At 35.9% G+C, this 21,724-nt stretch overlaps 1 protein-coding gene across 6 annotated transcripts in view; it reads left to right on the top strand.

The window, feature by feature from the left end:
- Window positions 1-21,724, top strand: part of Gria2 (glutamate ionotropic receptor AMPA type subunit 2) — a 140,332-nt gene that overhangs the window by 98,936 nt on the left and 19,672 nt on the right. For all 6 annotated transcript variants that reach the window (XM_070012841.1, XM_070012840.1, XM_070012842.1 and 3 more), the window contains exons 6-11: window positions 575-736; window positions 12,806-12,973; window positions 13,228-13,332; window positions 14,121-14,231; window positions 15,615-15,821; window positions 16,302-16,672. In XM_070012841.1, the coding sequence (XP_069868942.1) occupies window positions 575-736; window positions 12,806-12,973; window positions 13,228-13,332; window positions 14,121-14,231; window positions 15,615-15,821; window positions 16,302-16,672 (1,124 nt within the window). The remainder of the gene's footprint in view (window positions 1-574; window positions 737-12,805; window positions 12,974-13,227; window positions 13,333-14,120; window positions 14,232-15,614; window positions 15,822-16,301; window positions 16,673-21,724) is intronic.

Below are 21,724 nucleotides of genomic sequence, written 5' to 3'. Positions count from 1 at the left end.
ATGGAATGAAATAATGCTCAAAAAATGAAATTCTAATATATTATTTGGCTTTGTTATGAATAACATTTTGAGTAATAAATATGTGACTGGATAAAAATGGAGAAGGATGTAGATGTTTGGTCATGAATCAAGTTGAATCAAGGTACATGGCTCAACTGGCACAAACAAGAAAAATATCTGAAACTGATTATTTAAATAAGAGCAATAAATATTTTTCATCCAGAAATACAGAGTTAAATGTATAGAAGGAAACTGAAATTCAATGCTGTTAAATGAGCTTCAGGCTTAATGTGAAACTGTTTTAAATTAAAAATTGGCTGCAATGATTGGTCACTTAATTGTTTTCTATCACTACTTTGAAGTGTTTCTGCCAGTGAAGAGGTGTTGGAGAAGGAGCCACCAAGAGACCAACTTGATGCCAGCCTGATGAAGCATATAGACTCATAAATCCATGAAACCTTTTCTGCAGGCCTTGTTATCTCTGTGTCCTTTGTAATACATAGAACCATAACGTGCCAAGTTCTATGGCAAATGTCAGTTTTACTTGGATAATATAAGTGTGTTTTATGTCTAGGGGTTTACTGACGGAGACCTATTAAAAATTCAGTTTGGAGGTGCGAACGTGTCTGGATTTCAGATTGTGGACTATGATGACTCCCTCGTATCAAAGTTTATTGAAAGATGGTCAACACTGGAGGAGAAAGAGTACCCTGGAGCCCACACTAGTACAATTAAGGTAAGCTTTGCATCTGTTTTTCTCCCTATATTAGGGGAAAGAACGAACTTAGAAAATATATGAAGTAGAGTAGGTAGTTCAAAACAGGGTAAGCATGCAGACTGCTAAACATATGGTTTATATTTACTGCTGCATTTCACAGTTCCATGTCTGTTTCCTGCCTCCTTCAATTTCCTTTTGTTCACTCAGTTAACCATTTCTCAATGGAGTGAGTTCTGAAACTGGCTTTGGTGGTAGATAAAAACAGGCTCCTGCCTCCACTCACAACTTACTGACAGGAAGGCAAAAAGCATAGAAAGTATATGTGTCAAGGAAGGGAATAGCAAGGTGAAGGATACAGCATGAAAGACTTAAATTACATGCTTTGAGAAGGCCTGGTCTGAGAAGGGATTTTTTTAAGATCTGAGGAAAGAAAGGCAGTCTGGCTGTTGTATAGAATACATTAGCTACAAATAAATGAAAAAGAGAGGGTTTCAGTGTCCCCTAATCCTCACTTCTTCTAAAGAGCTCAGTTAATAAAGAGATGAGCAGACACAATAGATAAGTGTGGGGGGGGAGGTTAATAACTACTGGATAGTGTCTGGGACACTTCTGGAAACAGATAAAAATCTCACTTAACTTTAGTAACGGGGAAAAACAGAGTGTTTCATGCAATCAAACAGTTTTTGAGTGCATGGGTAATGAACTGCTGTGGTGCAAGAAGGTGGACCCAGTTTCTGCTGTGTTCTCTGTAGGTCTGAACACCCTGAGGTTTGTGTATCTTTATTTAATGTATTTTATTGTGTACACATACATGCATGTATTTACCCCCAAGTATCACATGTTTTGGCTGTTGAAAGGAAGTCTTTTTTTTTTCTTCTGTCTCTAATCTTATTGGGGGCAGTTAGGATTAAGACCTGGCTAAGAGTGAGATGAGGAATAAATGGATTGAAGAAATACTGATGTTACTGGTGTTTGTACTCAGGACCTCTTGCTTTCTTGGATGGTGCTGTACCCTCTGATCTATGCCTCTGGCAGGGCTTTTTGGTGGTTAAACTAGGGATGGAATCCTCTGAAATTATTTGCCTGGACTAGTTTCAAACTATGATCCTTCAAGGTTTCAGCCTCCTAAGTAGTTAGGATTACAGATGTGAGCCACCAGCAATTTGCTGATGTTTATGTTCTTTATAAAACTAGAGATCTATTATAATTTGATCAATAGCTATGAAACATTTTCAAATGTGCAGTGGTTTAGTTTGTTTGTGTAAACAAATGTGAATTATTCAGGGAACATATTCTGTAGAGAGGAAACAAGTATGAGTGTATCTGCATAGGAAACTGCTCTGATATAAACGAGCAGGAGTTTGAAGGTCTCTACCTTGGATCCTTTTAATTTAAAGTCAGTTTCAAAGAAGAATCCATGTCATAAAACACCATCCCGGGTTAACTTTTTCTAAAATGTGGATAGTTTCCTATTTAGTGATCTTGACTGAGATCAACATGTATAGGGTTCATTATGTAGTCTTGTGGAATAGCTTCAGATAACTAGACTGCTGAGAACTCAAAAGGACACTAAGCTGTCAGTGCTGGGGCATGTGTTTCCAGCAGAGCTCAGGCCTGATAGATCTAATAGTGCTTCTTTCTGTGAGCATCGGGTTTCTGTCCCTTGTGTGATAGCACCATTTCAGTTTCCTTAAGAGCCCATGTGTTATTCAACCCCAAATAAAACCAGTAGGTTCCTTTGACATTCAGTATGTAGTCCTTCATTGCTACCTGCTCTGAGAAGTATGAAAATCCATGAGATCCTTTTATTTCCTCCTAGAATCCACATCAGGCTTCAGGTTTTATGTGTCCTCATATCAAAATGCATGGCACTCTAGGGGAGTGAAAGATGAGGACAATGCATTCTCTTTAAATTTTGCCAAAGCTTACTGCTGTATTTCATTTGGTTGAAAGTGCAACCTTTCTTTGCTCCCTTCCTGCTGTACCATTTGCTTTCCATAATGCCTCTTTTTCAGTTGTTTTGGCCAGCTTTCTGACAGCTCATGATGGCCCTTTGTTATAGGACGCTACATAGTGTGTAGGCTTATTATTACGAGTGTTACTAAGAAGATCTAAACAGTTGTTTGACCCTAGGGCCAGTGTCCTCATCTGTACAAAGCTGTTAGGATTGTCAATTCCTAAGTCACTGGGAAAATTAAATAACATTTATAAAATGTGAGCATAGTATCAGATCAAGATGACAATAAAGGCTCATTTATTTCCCTACCACTTTCCTAAGGAGGGAAATTCACCTAATTGCAATTTGAACATTTTGTAATTCCTCTATATCTACCACAGGGGCATATTTTATAAGGTCATTGAAAATATGACAAAAATTACTGAAACAATCCCATGTTCCAGTGGCTGTCTAAAATGGCAGATTGTATCAACTATGCTATACTATATACTGATAAATCACTGATTGACCCCAGGCCAATATTTCCATCAGTGAGATGGAGTTGTAGCTGTTACTTCTCATATTGCTGTGAAGATTTAACAATACTTACAAAATGTTCACATAATATTAGAAACGTAGAAGCCTTTAAAGGTTCATTTCTTTTCCATATACTGTCCTGAAATAATAGAATTTTAAGCTAAATAGGAGTACATCGTTTGAAAATGTGTATTTGCATATTTTTCCTATCCCTTACCTTCCTATCATAAAGTTTATTAAGTGCTGTAAGAAATAGCATCTAATAGTAATATGGGACACACATAACAAATATATGTAGTAAATATATTATACATTTATACATGAATTGCTGTTGTTGTTTTGTTTTTTATCGGTCATGGGGCTGGACGCTGTCCTTGAGCTCTTCGGTTCAAGACTAGTGCTCTACCACTTGAGCCATAGCGCCACTTCCAGCTTTTTCTGCTTATGTGGTGCTAAGGAATTGAACCCAGGGCCTCATGCATGCAAGGCAAGCACTGTACCACTGAGCCACCTTCCCAGCCCCTATACATGAATTTCTTATTGTGCTCTATTTAAATAAATAAATAAAAAGTACATTCTCAAAACATGGTTTGAGGAAAGTGGGGTAATATATCTTTAATGGGATTATTTCCAGAAGTTACTTCCTTTGATACTGTCTTTTTGGGGAGATCATGGACTATATAAGGTACATTGTTTGATGACTTAAATTACAGCTTACTACTCTGTAATAAAACTAGTTCCACAGTGCATGAAAATGTATAAAAATCTAGTTTATTGCATCAAATTCCTTCCATTGTTAGACTTTGGAAATTAAAGCTGTGGAAATAATAAATACACAATAGTGTCAAAGTTTTATTCTTTCCCCCAAAGGTAATACAGCTTCAATAATTTCCTAACTAAAATTTCAATATATGACTTTTTCAATATAGCTAAATACTTAATATATTTTAATAAACCTCAATGTTTAAATTTCTTCATTATTGTTTTTTTAAATAATGCTATTGTTATTGTTAAGATGTTATACAAAGGGGCTACTGTTTGAAAATCAAGTAATGAGTACATTTCTTTTTTTGGACAATATAACCCCTTTCTTTACTTTTTTCTGTCTTCCCTCTCCAATCCCTGCCCACAAGTTACAGAGGTAACTTCTTTCTTACATAGAAGAAAAATCTAGAATTTTTTTAAAGTTCATGCCCTTCAGATTTTAAGTCTGTCTCTTATTAATTTGCTAGTAACTTGGAGCAATATTTATTCATTGATTCTTCTACCTATTCAATGTGCTTGTTTTGAATTTGTACTCTACAAGGCATACTGTAGGTATTAGAGAAAAGATGAAGTTCTGCTCTCCCAGGAGTTTATAGTTTCTGAACCAGAAACCAGCAATTACGTTGTATCATTGATAGAAACTGTCTTATTTATATCTTGAAAGTATCCATCTAAAATTGTATCATTTTGGAGTTTCACTGTTTAGCTGTGGCTGGCCTTGAACTCAGTGTTGTAGTGTCATCTAGAACTCTTTATCTTTTTAAATCCGTCCCTTGAATGCTGGCATTACAGGCATGTGACACCACATAGGATTAAAATCTGAGTTTTTGGTTTCCGTTTCTGCCTCTCATCAACCTCTGTAGTACATTTCTTTAAGAGTCTTTCCTATCTCAGGTGATGACAACTTTAGCTTTCAGTTGTTGCTTTAGACCAAAAATTAGAAAATCCTGAGACTTCTGTCTTTCTCCTGCAGCCCATATCCAATCTATCATAAAATCCTATTTGTTCTCTCTCTTCTGACCATCTCCTCAGAAATTGCTCCAACAACCTCCCTACCCATGTACATCAGTGGCTCCAGAACCAGACTTTTGTTCATTTCTACTCTCACCTTCTAGTCTTCATGATTTTTTAAATTAAAAGTTAGATTATGTTATAGTTCTGCTCCAAACACTCTAATATCGTACTATTCCAGGTGGCACAGTAGCCAAAGCCGTCTTTTTTGGCACAGACAGCCAGAGATGCTCTGCTGCTGGGTCACATGTGACCGCACTCACTCATTTTCATTTACATTGGCCCCTGTGCTATTCCTTAAAATTCTCTTGGCTTCCTTCCACCTAGAGTCTCTTTACTTGTGATTCCATCTTCTGGAACAGTCTTTCCTTACCTCTCCACATGACTAAGCTTTGTGCATGCATTAACTTGGGTTCAAATCTCACCTCCTCATGGAAGCCAGTAGTAGACTATTTCAAACCACTGGAGGACCTGCTAGCACAGTTTTCTCTGTTCCCACTATCTTTTCCCCTACTCTTATTTCTAGTGTACTGCATTTTAAATGAAGTTATTTTGTTGGTAATGTTCTGAAAATACATGCCAATTTTCCATTTACTCATGGATTACACCTTCACCTTCTAAAATGAAGCCCAGCCTGGAGACCCTACATTGTCAATGTTTTCTGAATGAACCAGTAGAGGAAGGCAAAGCTGTTACCTAGAAGCAAAGGAAGACATGGCCCTGTTCCTGCAAGCAAGCAGGGCTTCTTGGATGAGGCAATAGAGTTTGAGAAATGAAAGGGGAAAAACGAGAAAAGCTGAAGGGAGAGGGGCCCTGGAAGTAGAAATAGGCTTGTTGAAATCTCCAGTGCATGGATAATAGCAACAGTTCCACCAGACAGAGGCTAAAAGAGAAGTTCTGAGAAGCCATGATTTAGAATTGGGCAGAATCCAGAACTTATTGGAGTGTAGCTCAGGGAGAGCATTTTGCCCAGCAGGTGTGAAGCTTTGGGTTCTATGTTGAGCAACACAAAAATATGTAGGCTGCTGATGCAGTGAGCCTTGTTAACGTACTAAGGAGTTTTGTCTTACTTTGTACATAACAGCAAATTGTTAGAAGGAGGGGTTAGGGTATGGGTGTAGGAATATTCCTGAGGTCCCTGATGATAGGAGATCACAGGTAGATGCACATGTCACAAATAATCCAGGAGAGGGAAGATATTTGTTGGAACTGTGGTTGTAGCTTTTGGTATTTCTCTTAATTACTTTGTACACAAAATAATCCCAAATATATCATAAGCATTCACATGTGATATATATTTGTTGTGCTATTTGTAAGTTAAAACAAAAGTCTGAGCTGGGTGACAGTGGCTCATGCTTGTAATGCTAGCTACTCAGGAGACTGAGATCTGAGGATTGTAGTTCAAAGTCGGCCTGGGCAGGAAAGTGTGTGAGACTTTTATCTCTAGCCACCAAAAATAAGCCAGGTATGGAGCTGTGGCTCAAGTGGTAGAGCATCAGGCTTGAGCAAGAAGCTCAGTTCAAATCCCACTACTGTCACCAAAAACAAAAACAAAATATGTGTTTGTGTGCATGCGCGAGTGTGCACGCATGCATGCAAGTGTAGTGGGGCTTAAGCTCATCGCTTTGAAGTCTCACTTGACTTTATCACTAAAGACTGGCATTCTAGGACTTGCATAATACCTCCACTTCTGGGTTGTTGGTGGTCTTCAGATATAAGCCCCCTGAGTAGCTAGGATTTTAGGTGTGAGCCACAAATGTAGGGGAATGTTATTTTGTTCAGCCATACCAGAAAAGCATTGCATTAATTTACTTGGTGATTAGAAGTAACTGCTGTAACCACCTGACTCTACCTGTTTATAAAGGACATTGAAAATAGGCCTTTTATTTTCCTTAATACCATTCAAAAAGATAGATGACAATAGTAATTTGTCATTGTCTGAAAAATAATTTGCAAGCATTTACATTTTGAGATGGATTGGTGTTGTGATGTGTTCAACAATTTGCAATCAATGACTGTCAGTCCTTTCTGGCCACATAATAAACTTTATTCTGCATTGGGATCTTGGCTATCTTACTGGTGTTGAAGTTGAACAATTATCTATGACTAAAGACTGTGTGGCACTTTAAATATTGGTTTTCCCATAAGAATCTCATTTTATTCAGGAAACATCACACATACTCAAACTTTCTTAATTGCTGTCCTCAGACAGTTATTAGGCTTGTCTGAAAATAACATAATCTTTCAATCCAGTAATTAGAATCATGCATTAAATAGTATTCTATTGACATAATCAAATTAATTCTGATCCCTGAGTGTTTACACTGACCATAACCACAAATATTAAAGCATTTTACCCACCACAGCCTAAAAGCTTGATAGGTTTAGACCTTTCCAATTTTAGTATAAAAAATGTGATGGTAGTACATTGATAAATTTAAAGGAGGTGATATTGAAAAAATTACTTTATGGGGCTGGGAAGGTGGCTTAGTGGTAGAGTGCTTGCCTTGAATGTATGAGGCCCTGAGTTCCATTCCTCAGCACCACATAAGCAGAAAAAGCTGGAAGTGGCGCTGTGGCTCTAGTAATAGAGCGCTAGCCTTGAGCTGAAGAGCTGAGAGACAGCGCCCAGGCCCAGAGTTCAGGCCCACAGTGGACCAAAAAAATTACTTTATGAAAATTATATGTATTTTGTAATTAAAATACATTGTTACAATTTCTTATTGTATTACAGGACATCTGAGCTCATATCACATTCCTAAATCTCTTTAACTGTAAAGAGAACAAGTGTGGGTCTCAAAGATTTCTCCCAGATTTTTGTTAGCTCCTCAATAAAATTTACATTAATATTTCTAATTTCTGCAAAGTTGGGACATCTCATGTGGTTTCTTCACCTTTCAAAAGTTCTAGTGATTTGCAGGTAGACATCTTTTACATCCATATGCCAAAGTTGAAACATAAATTTTCCTGACTAACATGTGTTTTTCTCTTTTTCTTTTCTTTTCTTTTTTACCCCTCATAGCTTGTAAAGCATGCAAAGAATAGGATAGAGGAACTTATTATGAAACCATAAAAATGAAAGTGGTCCCATGAAAGAAGGGACTACTTCATTAATTGAAACTAGACAATGCTTTATGATTAGTCTTATCTAAAAATCTGATTCCTAAAGTTCACTTCCAGTCTGTGGATATGAGATGCTTGGCCTTTGGTAGGATTTTAAATCAAGGTCAAAAATGAATTTTGGTAATTTAGGGGAAAATATGTTGTTTTGAATGTAGTCATTTTACATGGATAATCTTTCTTCATGGCAGATTAGATTGCTTTGACTGTTGCAGAGAATAATAGGAATGTTAATTGTGGTATCTTGTTCAAGGAACATTCATTTCAACCTTGTGATGTGGCTTGCTCACCAAGGTTGTGGAGTCTTTATGAAGATTTTCTGCCTCTACACAGTGAAGTTTCAAAGGGCACATGTTCAAACTGCTTTACAGTAAATTAAAGATGACCTTATCACATGCCGTCCTTTTCCAGAGGGTAGACGGCTGTTGAATTTGAAATTAAGACAAGTGAATAATTTTAGATTTATAATGTATTCCCTCCTACTCTCTCTTTTCTATGGTTCTGTTTCTTATACATTGGTAGGAACCTTTAAAAAGAGACTTTCTCAAATTTTCATATAAATTTACTTATTTTTCTTACTGCCCAACATTTTAAATTCTGAATAATTACTTTGTAAAACAAAGAAACAGAATCATGTTGTATAAGATCTTCTAGAGAAATATCCTTCTATGCACAATTATTTTATTATCCAGCATTTTATGCTATAGGAATGAACAGGTGAGATTTTCCAGTCCATAAAACTTTTAACAACCTAAAGTATGCTACACAAAGTATCATTTTATAGAAAGTCAGTTAGTGTTAAGGAAATTTTAAAAGTAGTAATTAGTCTGGATAATGCTGACGAATCAGTAAACCTGGAATTGTTACTCCAAGATTCCTTGGTGCCTATAATACATATAACACACAGCCATTTCCTGCATTTATTGGATCACAGAGCCTTTTTTATTTTATTTTTTTTGCACAGAATGGCTTCCAAAATACTGCAAAATGAACTAGTTTTATCAGGATGGAGAGTAATAAAAAGAAAAAGAAAAGTAAGACTAATAGTCAACAACTTACATATTTTATTTTACAGCTTCTCATTTCTAAGCTTGATCAGCAGCCTTCTCATCTCGGTTTTTCCACTTATTTGACAAAATTTTGCCAAGTAAAGTGACATTTGTTCCAGTGTGCTGAGCTTTTCCAGGGATTTGAGACAATGTTCTGACATGGGACAGTCCCATGCAAAACAAGTGCCCCAGGGACCAAAGTTCTGGATTTAAGTTTCACCTTCATCACATAAATTTTTGGCCTTGTGTGAAATTAAACTTTGCAATTTGGAATCATTCAAGTTTTACTGGAATAAACATTTCTGTGGCATACCAAAGGTCTTCCTCACATTTACAATATAGAGAAGTGATGAATATGAATTTTCTGCTTTTTCCTCACCTTGATTTCCAATACTCAGATAATGAAGAGCCATTGGGCTTCTAATTTCACAAAGAACACTTAAACATTAACACTAGTAAACTTGCCCCAAGATAACACAATAACAAATAGTCCAGTTTTGTCTCTGAATTTTATTTATTCTTTTTTAATGTGTGTGCTGGTCTTAGATCTTGAACTCAGGGCCTGGGCACTGAGTCAAGATTGTTACTTTATCATTTGAGCCACAGCTCCACTTCTGACTTTTTGGTAGCTAATTGGAGATAAGAATCTTTCTTCCTGGGATGTCTTCAAAATGCCATCCTCTGATCTCAGCCTCCCAAGTAGCTGAGTGACTTCAGTGCCTGAATTTTATTTTGAATGAAGTGCTTTTCAAATTATACTCAACAAAATTTCATATTTGAAAGAAAATGGATCTTCATAGGCAATTTTGTAATATTTTATTGCTATCTATCTTTTTTATTGCTAGTAGTACTGGGGTTTGCATTTAGGGCCTGGACATTGTTCCTTAGCTTTCATTCAAGGCTACAGCTCTACACTTAAGTCCCAACTCCACTCTCAGTCTTTTGGTGGTTAATTGGAGATACAAAGTCTCACAAAATTTCTTGCTGGGGCTGGCTTCAAACTTTGATTCTTAGATCTCAGCCTCTTGAGAATAACAGGCATGAGGTAACACCTCCCTACTAGTTAATGCTATTTTGCGGGGGGGGGGGGGTCTTGGGGCCTGAACTCTGGGCCTGGGCGCTGTCCCTCAGCTCTTCAGCTCAAGGCTAGTGCTCTACCACTTGAGCCACAGCACCACTTCCGGCTTTTTTCTTTTTGCTTATGTGGTGCTGAGGAATCGAACCCAGGGCCTCAAGCATGCAAGGCAAGCGCTCTACCACTGAGCCACCTTCCCAGCCCCTAATTAATGCTATTTAAAAAAAATATCTTTTCCCATTTCATCATAATTGAGTAGCATGTTTAGGAAAATATAGTCATTAGGATAATATATAAAATATTACAATGAATTCTATTTATCCTTTTTTACATTACATTTGAGATGAATAAGGACTTTTTCAAATACCCATTTCTTATATGTATGTCAGAAATACTGTATTCTAGCTTTCTAATTATAGCAATGTATGATTTAATTGTTTGGTAACTACACCACAAGTAGTTAAAATGCACACTTCATTTAATCTTTGAGAAATATGTCTCAACAAATACAGATTTAAAATGAAATGAAGTGCATTTGGAAAATAGGCCAGAGAAATTATTTTCCTGATCTTCTGAAAGTGTGATGCTGATGTGATTGCAAAATAGGACTACAGAGCCTAGCCCTTCCTCCCAAAATTCAAGTTTCTAGCTCAGCTGAGAGAGTTCATAGAAAATAAACATCAGGGCAGAAATGCAATATTTGTTTTCAAAGAAGGTGATAGTTATATTGCCATCATGTTCCCCTTAAATTAATTTACATCTACTTTACTGAATGGTGGAATAAAATGGAAATATTTAACTATGCAATCAAAACTGTGAGCATACTTGTTTAGGAAAATAAATGAGCCACACATGCAGAACATAAACCAAAAGGCACTCTGGATACAGAAGTGGTTGATTTTCTGTCAGCCCAGAATTGTGTTTCAGTGACTGTGACTTTTAATTTAAAATGATAATAGGCTTAAGACTTGATTAGATTTGAACATTTACAAAAGGTTGAAAGGACTCTTCTTCCCACTGAGCCCTTCTTCTGAGGCTTAATGAGAATGGGCTGCATGGATCTAAATGCTTTTAGTTCATTCAACCTAATCTTATTTAATGTAGTTCATCAACATTTGTGTACCTCTAAACCATTTAGTAGATAACTTTTATGGATTTCTTCCAGTTATGTGAGTGGCCTTACTCAATGAAGATATTGGCTTTCAGCTATTATCATATTTTTAATGTAAATTGTAATATTTTCTTAGCATCTCATTTGTTCAGTTTAGTTTCTATTATCCATTCAGAAACTTAAACATCAATGTTAGAATTAAGTTGGCAATGAACTGATTGCTTTTTAAAGAAAGCAAATCAATCAATTGTTTTTATTTTCTTCTAGAGAAACAGAAGTGAGGCAAATATGTGCTGATGTTACATTTTTGCCTCAATATATCTGATATTTGCTTTTATATACCTGAAGAAGTATTTGCCATTTGGCCTTTGTGATATTTGCCTCAAATAGATATGATTGAAAAAATTGAGATATAACATTTAAAAAAAATGAAATATGGATATTGTAAGATATTTGGAAAAAATCTATTTATCTGTTTTGCATTCTATTATTATGATTATGATTATGATTATGATTGCTGGTACTGTGGTTTGAAATCAATCCCCTCTTACTGGGCTTTTTTGTTCGTCTGTCACTCTACTACTTGAGCCATGTCTTATATCCCTTTTTATTAAAGAGGATATAAGGGACAGGTGCAGTGCTCAAGCCTATAATCCTAACTGCGTGGGAGGAGATTAGGGGATTTGGGTTTGAGGCCAGTTTGGGCAAAAATTTCTTGACACTCCATCCCAAACAATCGCTGGGCATGGGGTGCACACTTGTCATTTCCAAAGTTCTGTGGATTTGTTTCTGGATTTCCTCTACAGTTGAGTAACTTAAAACTGAAAATGATAAAAGAAATTGACTTAGCATTCAGTAAAACTTTAAGATCAAACTGTATTGTTCATTTACAATAGCCCTGTCTGTGATGATAGCTGGTAACATATTTGCCCATGTTCAAACCTCTTCAGCCACTAACATTCTGTACACAGGTAGCATTTTACTGCTTGGTTTTAGTTCCAAAGAACTCTGAATATCATAAGTTTGGACAGATGATTGTTAAAAACGGGAAATAAAATCATGAAGTTTGGTGCCTCTTACATGTGATTGTAAAAACCACTAAGGGAGCTTCCATAACTGCTTCCAAGATCTATGCACCCACATGGTTAGAGAAAATATGTGTTCTTCCCATTATTGACAAATGAATCTTTCATTAGATGATGAAGAAATATTTATTGTTAATTTGAGGTTTTTGCATCATCATACCCAGCCTTAAAGCAATGATTTAATGATAAATCAGTTAGAAAAGAGTCAAGAGTGCATTCCATAGTCTGGTATTCCTCTACCTTTCTTGGGTTCTGAGTTCTCTAAATGCAGATGCTGTGTTTAGTTCCTTGGATTTGGCCTGCCTCATACGTGAAGCCGAGGGCAGTCTGAATTATGCATGTGCAATGAAGTTCTGACTTTTCTCCCCTTCTTATGACGTACGTGTGTTCTTTTTCAGTACACTTCTGCCCTGACTTATGATGCTGTTCAAGTGATGACTGAAGCATTCCGAAATCTACGGAAGCAAAGAATTGAAATCTCCCGTAGGGGCAATGCTGGAGACTGCCTGGCCAACCCAGCAGTACCCTGGGGACAGGGTGTGGAAATAGAGAGGGCTCTCAAACAGGTCAGTGTCATAAAATGCTGGTAATGATGGCTTCATATGGTCATTAACACTTTTTTCCCTGCCAAACTAGTCATTCTTGTTTTATTCCTTATCTTCAACTTATAGGTCACATTATTTCTTCCAAAAGGTAGGTTGAAGAATGGAAAGAAAGTTTAGCAATGTAATCTTCTCCACTTGAGTCCAGTGAAAGTAATCTGTAGAATTGCTTTTCCATTGGAGTAGATTTGTAACTCTTCTTTTCATTTCATCATTAGGTTCAGGTTGAAGGTTTGTCAGGAAACATAAAGTTTGACCAGAATGGAAAAAGAATAAACTATACCATTAACATCATGGAACTCAAAACTAATGGGCCGCGGAAGGTAAATCCTTAGAGGTTTATAGGCAGGTGTTGTGAGTAGGTGTTAGCTCACTTTTGAGCTTCCAAAGAGTCCAGTAGAGAATGTTTACAATGAGGTTAGCCACTCCTAGTAGCAGACTTTTTCAACTTTTTAAAAACTTTTTTGATATGGAACCCCCCCCCCAAAATTACCTGTAAGTAGAACTTTATACTTTTAAGGCTATAATGGAAAAAAAATACTTTAATGAGAAGGAAAAGAACTACTGATAAAAGTTTAGTAGCTTCCAAAGGAAAAACAAAAACCCAGATCTACAAATAAACATGTAACTGACCAATTCAACAATTTTCTTTTAACTATTAATGTTAAAAAGTCACAGTTTACCAAGGGCTGGTGGCTCATGCCTGGAAGCCTAGCTACTTGGGAAGCTGAGATGTGATGATCATGGTATGAAACCAGCCCAGGCAGAAAAGTCCAATTAATCAGTAAATTAGCCAGCCAAGAGTAGAAATGTAGTTCAAGTGTTAAGAGCACCAGCCACATGTGAAAACATTTAAGTGACAGTGTGAGGCCCTAAGTACCAGTACCAAGCCCCAGTACCAGCACAAAAATAGTTAACTGTTTAGAATGTCTTATCTCTACATGATCATTTCCAAAAAAATTACTCATAGAAATATGGAAAGGAAATATGAAGAAGCTGACTATAAGAAATTAATGTGGGTATAATTTTGGACTCAGATATACGTTTAAATATAATTATTTTAATAGGGATGTCATATATTCATATACTGACCTGCTGTGACCTTTTACAGATCGGCTATTGGAGTGAAGTGGACAAAATGGTTGTTACCCTTACTGAGCTCCCTTCTGGAAATGACACCTCTGGGCTTGAGAATAAAACTGTTGTTGTCACGACAATTTTGGTAATTAGCTACATTTGCCTATGCTGGACATTTTTTTTCTTATAAAAATTATCTGCCAAGGAAAGCTGCTATTTATATTATAGGATGAAGCCTAATGCAGAGCTTCTTTTGCAATGTTATAATCATCTATTCTATATTTAGTCAACTAAACAGAATACCCAAGCACAAGCTCAAGCTCAAGCATTCAAAATGCTTGACAGATTTGCCAGATTTAACACTAGCTTGACAGACAATTCATGCTTTGCTATTCATGCCAGTGGTCTGAAGGAATTCTTTATCATATTCTTGGTATTCCTTTAGGTGTCATTCCTACTTCACTCTGCACCAACACAATCCTTCCATTTATTATACGGGGTAATGATGCCTTCAACTTCTCTTCCTAATAAATGAATGAACTCTTTAATTAGTAACTTGATCCCTTTGTTTACCCCTAGTTTGGATGAAGTGATTTGCATAGGGCCAATATAAAAACCAATGAATATTAAATGAGTGAGGTAAAATTGAACTACAACTAGAGTATCTTGGCTTTGGATTGATGGAAAGGAACTGTGAATCAGGATGACAGTTAGAAAAGAGAAATGGAGAAAATGGAGTTCATTACAGGACATGAATTTATAACAAAGTAATTGCATTCTGTTTTACTTTAGCAATGAGAAAATAAATTTGTGGAATCATTATCCTAATAATATGAGATGCAAATATAGACAGGCTAATAAGAGATTAGGATAAATGTCAGTAGGCACTTAATAAGTACGAATTCCACAATTGAGGATTCTCAGTTTCATTATGTCACTGAAACAACATCTCACTGAGATACTAAATATCCTTGATAGCACTTCCCAAGGACTTAGAGTGGTTATTAGACTGTGCAGAGTCACCTCTCTTGTGTTTGTAAGAGAGCTACTCTCTAGCTACCTCTGCAGCATCTTATACTCCAAGTGAGCTCTGAAACTTTCAGTGGTGGAATCAGCCTGTCATTGTGGCAAGCATCTTTCAGTTGGTGTATCACTGGCTATGGGACTGATTTTTACCTGAAAATGTACCCATGGGATAGAAATGATATACGGCTTTGGGTGAATTATTGGAGTTGATGCAAAGGTTCTGATAAATCCAAAGTTGAATAAAATAAGTTCTTGGAGTTACAAGTGATTTGAGTATATTTTTACTCTATTATGGCAAAACACAGCTATCACAATTTTAATGACAGTTGAGGACCTCTGTTTCAGAATCATTAAGATTGTATTTTTTCCCTTGTAATGTTTTCCTTGTGATGTATGCACCATAGTATCTTGCTAATAAGTTGTTCTTAAGACATGGGACACAACTCAATGATACTACACAGTTCACTGTTTTAATCAGCAAAAGTCTTTTCTTTCCACATAGGAATCTCCATATGTTATGATGAAGAAGAACCATGAAATGCTTGAGGGCAATGAGCGCTATGAGGGCTACTGTGTTGACCTGGCTGCAGAAATCGCCAAACATTGTGGGTTCAAGTACAAGTTGACCATTGTTGGGGATGGCAAGTATGGGGCCAGGGATGCAGACACGAAAATTTGGAATGGGATGGTTGGAGAACTTGTATATGGGGTAAGTATAGCTCTCCTCATAGTTAAAGTCATTCCATTTGCACTGTTGTTTATACAATGGCCAACCCCTCCCTCCACAGTTCCCACGACTGAAGTTACTGGCATGCCACATTACTCTAAAAATACTCCTACTGACTTGTCAACATTTGAAAAGGGAAGTCAGAAGTAAACTGCAGATTGACTTGCAGATTAGCACATGTCATCAGTTGTAAAACTATATACTCCATAGGTATTATCTGTAGGCTGCCCGGCATAGATGTGATGTAGTTGTGTTACTATCCTGGTCAAGTCAGCTAGATAAAGCCTTCACTTAGGAAGACTAGAAAACACATTACTCTTCTGCCTGTTGGGATCTGACCAGAGCAACAGTTATTGCCACTTCTCAGAATTCCCTTCCTAACCCATCCATCCCATAATGTAACCAAGACCCCTTTCTGACCACATTCTGGGTTCTATCACTTTTCCTTTGTTTCCTTTACAGAAAGCTGACATTGCAATTGCCCCACTAACCATTACTCTTGTGAGAGAAGAAGTGATTGACTTTTCCAAGCCCTTCATGAGCCTCGGGATATCTATCATGATCAAGAAGCCTCAGAAGTCCAAACCAGGAGTGTTTTCATTTCTTGATCCTTTAGCCTATGAGATCTGGATGTGCATTGTTTTTGCCTACATTGGGGTCAGTGTAGTTTTATTCCTGGTCAGCAGATTTAGCCCCTACGAGTGGCACACTGAGGAGTTTGAAGATGGAAGAGAAACACAGAGTAGTGAATCAACTAATGAATTTGGGATTTTTAATAGTCTCTGGTTTTCCTTGGGTGCCTTTATGCAGCAAGGATGCGATATTTCGCCAAGGTTGGTTACTCATCTGCTTCAACTTTGTGCATTTTAGGTCTCCAGAAGATATTCATGGTGTATATGAATTCACTGTAAAGATGTCATCAGCTGCCGACTGCTTGTCCAGCCAATTTAAGATGCTTAAAGGACAGACTTTGACCATCGGCGTAAGCCTGAGAAATATTTGAGCAATATTCTTGGAATATTGATCATTTATTTCCTTGGTGAAATTATGTACACCATGGAGAGGCTACAAAATGCATAAGGTTCCTCTCATTCCATGCCTTCTTGGAGGGGTACCGTGTTTTTGCTGCATATTCTCAATTTACAGTCATCTGTGTGTTGAAACACAGACCTGTATTTGGGAAAATGGGCAATGTGATTTATGAACTACAGAAGTAACATCTTGTTAGACAAAACTTCATTAATACACATTACATCTCTTTTATTTTTCCAACTTCATCTCATGGAAATGGTATGGGAAAGACATAAAATTCAGTTTAAGGTAAGATAGATGGATTCAAAGAATATGACATATTTTCTGAGTATCTTGAAAACCAGGGAGAAGACTTCATTATAGAAGCCTGTGCCATAATAAATGGAAATATACACATGATGAGATAAATATATATGATTCTGTTCTCATTAAGAGAGATTTAGATTTCATCCTATAAACCCTAATTATAACAAATTCATCACAAGGCATTTATTGCTGTTGTTGCTATTCATATATGAATAAGGAGGAAAACTATATAGGGTTTTTCAGATCAATAACTCACTTGTTTTCTGGTGTGATAATTTTAACATGTTAAGCCAAAATAGATTTTAGTCTATTGATTGACTCAGTTTAATTTGGACTAGATTACCCTCTCTGGATTCTAAGGACTATCTTACCCAGTGTGCTTTTTCTGATTCTAATTCATTACACTATTCGTTTTTTTTATAGCAGTTTTGTGAATTACAAATGAATGAGTTCAAAAGAGTATATATTCAAAAAAGTATGCTATTTAAAAAGCATGTTAATAGATTTCACAGAGTGAAAGGATATATACTATCTAGACAGAAGTGATCAACAGCATGATTCTTCAAATATTTTTTTAAACATTTTAAAAATTAGAAGTCTAAAGCCAAAATCTTGGTCCTACAATGTTCCCTAAAGCTTCTCTGTGGGACTTCACTAAATTAGAAATATGTCAATAATATCTTTCTGGGTTGTGTGACATATACACTTGCACACACTTGTACATACTACATCTCTGACAAACTATAGATTACAATTACATCTCGGTATTTAGTTATCTAAGTTCCAGATATGCAGAGAAATTTCTAATAATGATACATGTAAACAAATTCAAGTGTAAAATACTTTTGTCTACAACATACCAAAAAAATGGTTCACCACTGGTAAGAAAGCCTTCTATGTATTGTGTTAACAAATTCTCAGATATAAGATTATTATGCTGGGTGACATAAATTATGCTTTGTCTATTCAGAGTATGGGGGAGTATATGGTAAAATAGAATCCACTGGTCACTATTCCTACAATTCTTGGTCTGTCATGCACCATGGCACTACAGATAGTATTTTTCAAACCCAGTACTGTCATAGAGGGGGAAATCTTTGTAGCAAGTGACTGAAACACAATATCCCAAGATAAATTATGACAATAGAAGGCGCTTCATTTTTATCAACTCAGGGCATTTTCTTTATGTTCTTTTGATTCCATTCATGAGTCATGACTCATTGCAATTTCACAGGTAGTAATTTTTATTCTTTAGTAAGATATACAGGTATTTTAAGTAGAACATATTTCCTTAATGTTGATTGGATTTCATCTCAGAAATATATAAGCAAGCCCCACTTTACTGAAACACTTTCTCCTTGTGTTCTATATGTTTTAATCATTTGCTTGAACATAAAGCAAAGTGTTGGTAAATTTAATGGCATTTTATGTGATCCAAAGTGTCATATTTTAGATTATGGTATTGCTCCATGTTGTAAGAGTAGAACAGGATATTACCCTTTCAAAGAGCTCTGAAATGCAGGTCACTATAGAAATTCTCCTTAAATACTTAATTAAATTTAATTATTTTATTTATTTTTGTGGGTCATAAGACTTGAACTTGGGGCCTTGGCACTGTTCCTGAGTTCTTTTTTGCTCAAGGCTGGTGCTCTACTGCTTTGAGCCATAGCTCCACTTCCTCCTTAAATATTTTAAAAAATATTTATCATACTTTTCCAAGTAAAGTCTGATATGGAACTATATCATTAATATTAATAGAACACACTTAAATTTTAGCAGAATGATTTATTGAACTCCTTGACTAGGCAATTTGTGTGAAATTAAGTTTAGAATCTTTTTACTATAAGATCACAAAAAAGTTAGAAGATCATATTTCTATAAAGATGATTTTTTTGGTTCTCCTGGATGCTTTGGGTTTTTACCTTCAATCTAAACAACTTGAATACTAAAGTATATGTCATTTAATAACCATTAAAAAATAAAGATTAAAGATATTTAAAGGCATTGAAAAAAATTGATAGTATCTCTGTACTTATTGTTTATTTAGTGTATATGAAGAGAGGTGTAACATTTGTGTTTAATTCTGGAAACAATTTTATCTACATCGTAAACTAAAATAGAACTTTCTCCTCTTCATATAATTTCTTCAGAACTCTTTCAAAAAGCATTAAGTGATGTTTTTCAAACATTGAAAACATATACATTTTAAGAAAAAATTCACCCAATGCTTTTCACTTTGGGACTTATAAATCCAGTAAAGATTTGAGCTCCTTTTACATTTGAAATCAATTAACATATTTAATATCATTAAGTATTCTTAAGCACTTGAACAGAGGATGACTGATGATACTTGTGTTTACTTTTACAACTGGAGCAATGATTGATAAAAATTATTATTAAACATAGCTAAGTTATCTTGTGGCATATAGTCAGAAACAGCACTTGACCTACCTTTATGTTAAGAAGTAAAGAGGTGCATCTGCCCTTCTCCATAAAAGACACATGTCCTCTACTTCATCCATTCCCCTGTGCTATTGGGATAAACAGTGAACATTTTGAAGGTAGCTATGTCTACATGAAAGTTTTTCAAAAAGTTTGTCAAATCTCTTGCAAAATGTAGTGTGAGACATATTTAACTCTATATCCTGTAATGCTTATTTATTTACACATTTCACAGATGTATTATAAATCTCATTTTTTCATTGGCACTTCTCTGATTTTAAACAATAGAAATTTTTATTGTAAAAAAAAATTTTCCTTTTAATTGGTTTTCCGCCCCTTATTGTGATTGAGTGGTGTATCCTATCACTATCCCTCAAGAATTTTGACCTTTTACTGTCCATTGTAACACACACACAGAGAGACAGAGAGAGAGAGAGAGAGAGAGAGAGAGAGAGAGAGAGAGAGAGAGAGAGAGAGAGAGAGAGAGAAAAGGAAGGAAGGAGAGGGAAGGAGAGGGAAGGAGAGGTAAGAAGAGGAAGGGAGAAGGAGAGAGAGAGGGAGAGAGTGTGTGCTGGTACTGGGGCTTGAATTTAGGGTCTCAAGCTTTGTCAAGGCTGGCACTCTATCATCTGAGCCATACCTCAACTTCCGGGGTTTGTTTTTGTTGGTGAATTGGAGATTAAAAAAATTCTCATAGACTTTTTGCTTAGGTTGGCTTTAAACCATGATTCTCAGATCTCAATCTTCTGAGAACCCAGGATTATAGGCTCCTGGAAAATAGTATATTTCTTAATGCTTTGACAGTAGATTTAGTTTAAGGGATACATTGATAAACTTTTTGTGATGGCAAATTTTAGAAAGATTACATCTTCAAGTCTAATTTTCTAGAGCATTGTTAATGACAACAATATTTGAAATAATTGCATTTATATTCCCTATTAAATTTAGAATTTTATAAAATGTTTTAAAATAATACAGTAAATTCCTTTCCTGTACTTACACATCTAGATTTATGTACTTCAAATTTTAGGTATGTTATTGGGAATCTTGAGATGTCTAGTAATTCAAACTTTTGAAAATCCTTGTGTGTAAGAAGATATGGTCACAGAAATATTGCTAGTTTGTTATATTTCATGCAAAAATTTTTATCTTAAAAAACTTGTAAATATTCACTACCTTGTTTTCTTTGGGTGATTTTTATTCTTTTTTTTTTGGTCGGTTGTGGGGCTTGATCTCTGGGCTTGGGCGCTGTCCCTGCGATTTTCAGCTCAAGGCGAGCGCTCTACCACTTGAACCACAGCACCACTTCCGGCTTTTGAGTGGTTTATTGGAGATAAGAGTCTCACGGACTTTTCTGCTCGGGCTGGCTTTGAACCGTGATACTCAGATCTCAGCCTCCTGAGTAGCTAGGATTACAGGTGTGAGCCACCAGCACTTGGCTGATTTTTATTCTTAATAAGAAAACAGAAGTAACTAGGTCATAGTGGCTCATACCATGAAAATATCTACTTTTATATATTTAGAGTTAGGTTTTGTGTCAACCTTTTTGTTTGTAGTAACATTCTCCCCCTTTTTCTCTCCTCTATGTTGTCAAATACCTATAACTTGTACACACAGAAACCTAATGAAACTTTGGGGCACTTGGGGGGTTTAGAACTCCTGTGGTTAAATTACTTAAATCAACATCTCTGCTTCATCCTCTTTCTTTGTTTGGATGTTTTATGTTTTTCTTTCTCTTTTTTTTGGTAAATATTGTCATAAGCTTTAATGGCTTTCTTTGTAATATATGGCTCATGTGTAACTATGTAGATAATGTACTACAAGTATGTGGTGAATTATTTACACATTTTAAAAAATTATTTCATTGAGGGATTTCATACCCTAAACTATTTGGGCATCTAGCTGTGATGAGTCCCAAAGAGTACCACATCTCAATGTGTCAGGTGAATATGTCATCCAAACTAGCTATTCTGTGCCTAAAATTTTTACTAATTTCTAGCTTCATATGAAAAATATGAAGTGAAATATATGAAAAGTATGAAGTGAAATGTTCCCTTTTAAGTTAATATTTGTATATTGTTATTAACCTGATTTTTTATTAGGTC

This window comes from Dipodomys merriami, unplaced genomic scaffold (genome assembly GCF_024711535.1).
Source record: "Dipodomys merriami isolate MVZ:Mamm:240054 unplaced genomic scaffold, mDipMer1.0.p SCAF_9, whole genome shotgun sequence".
Classification (NCBI taxonomy): domain Eukaryota; kingdom Metazoa; phylum Chordata; class Mammalia; order Rodentia; family Heteromyidae; genus Dipodomys; species Dipodomys merriami.
The sequence above is the reverse complement of the archived record's forward strand: the minus strand, read 5'-3'. Positions and strand labels throughout refer to the sequence as shown.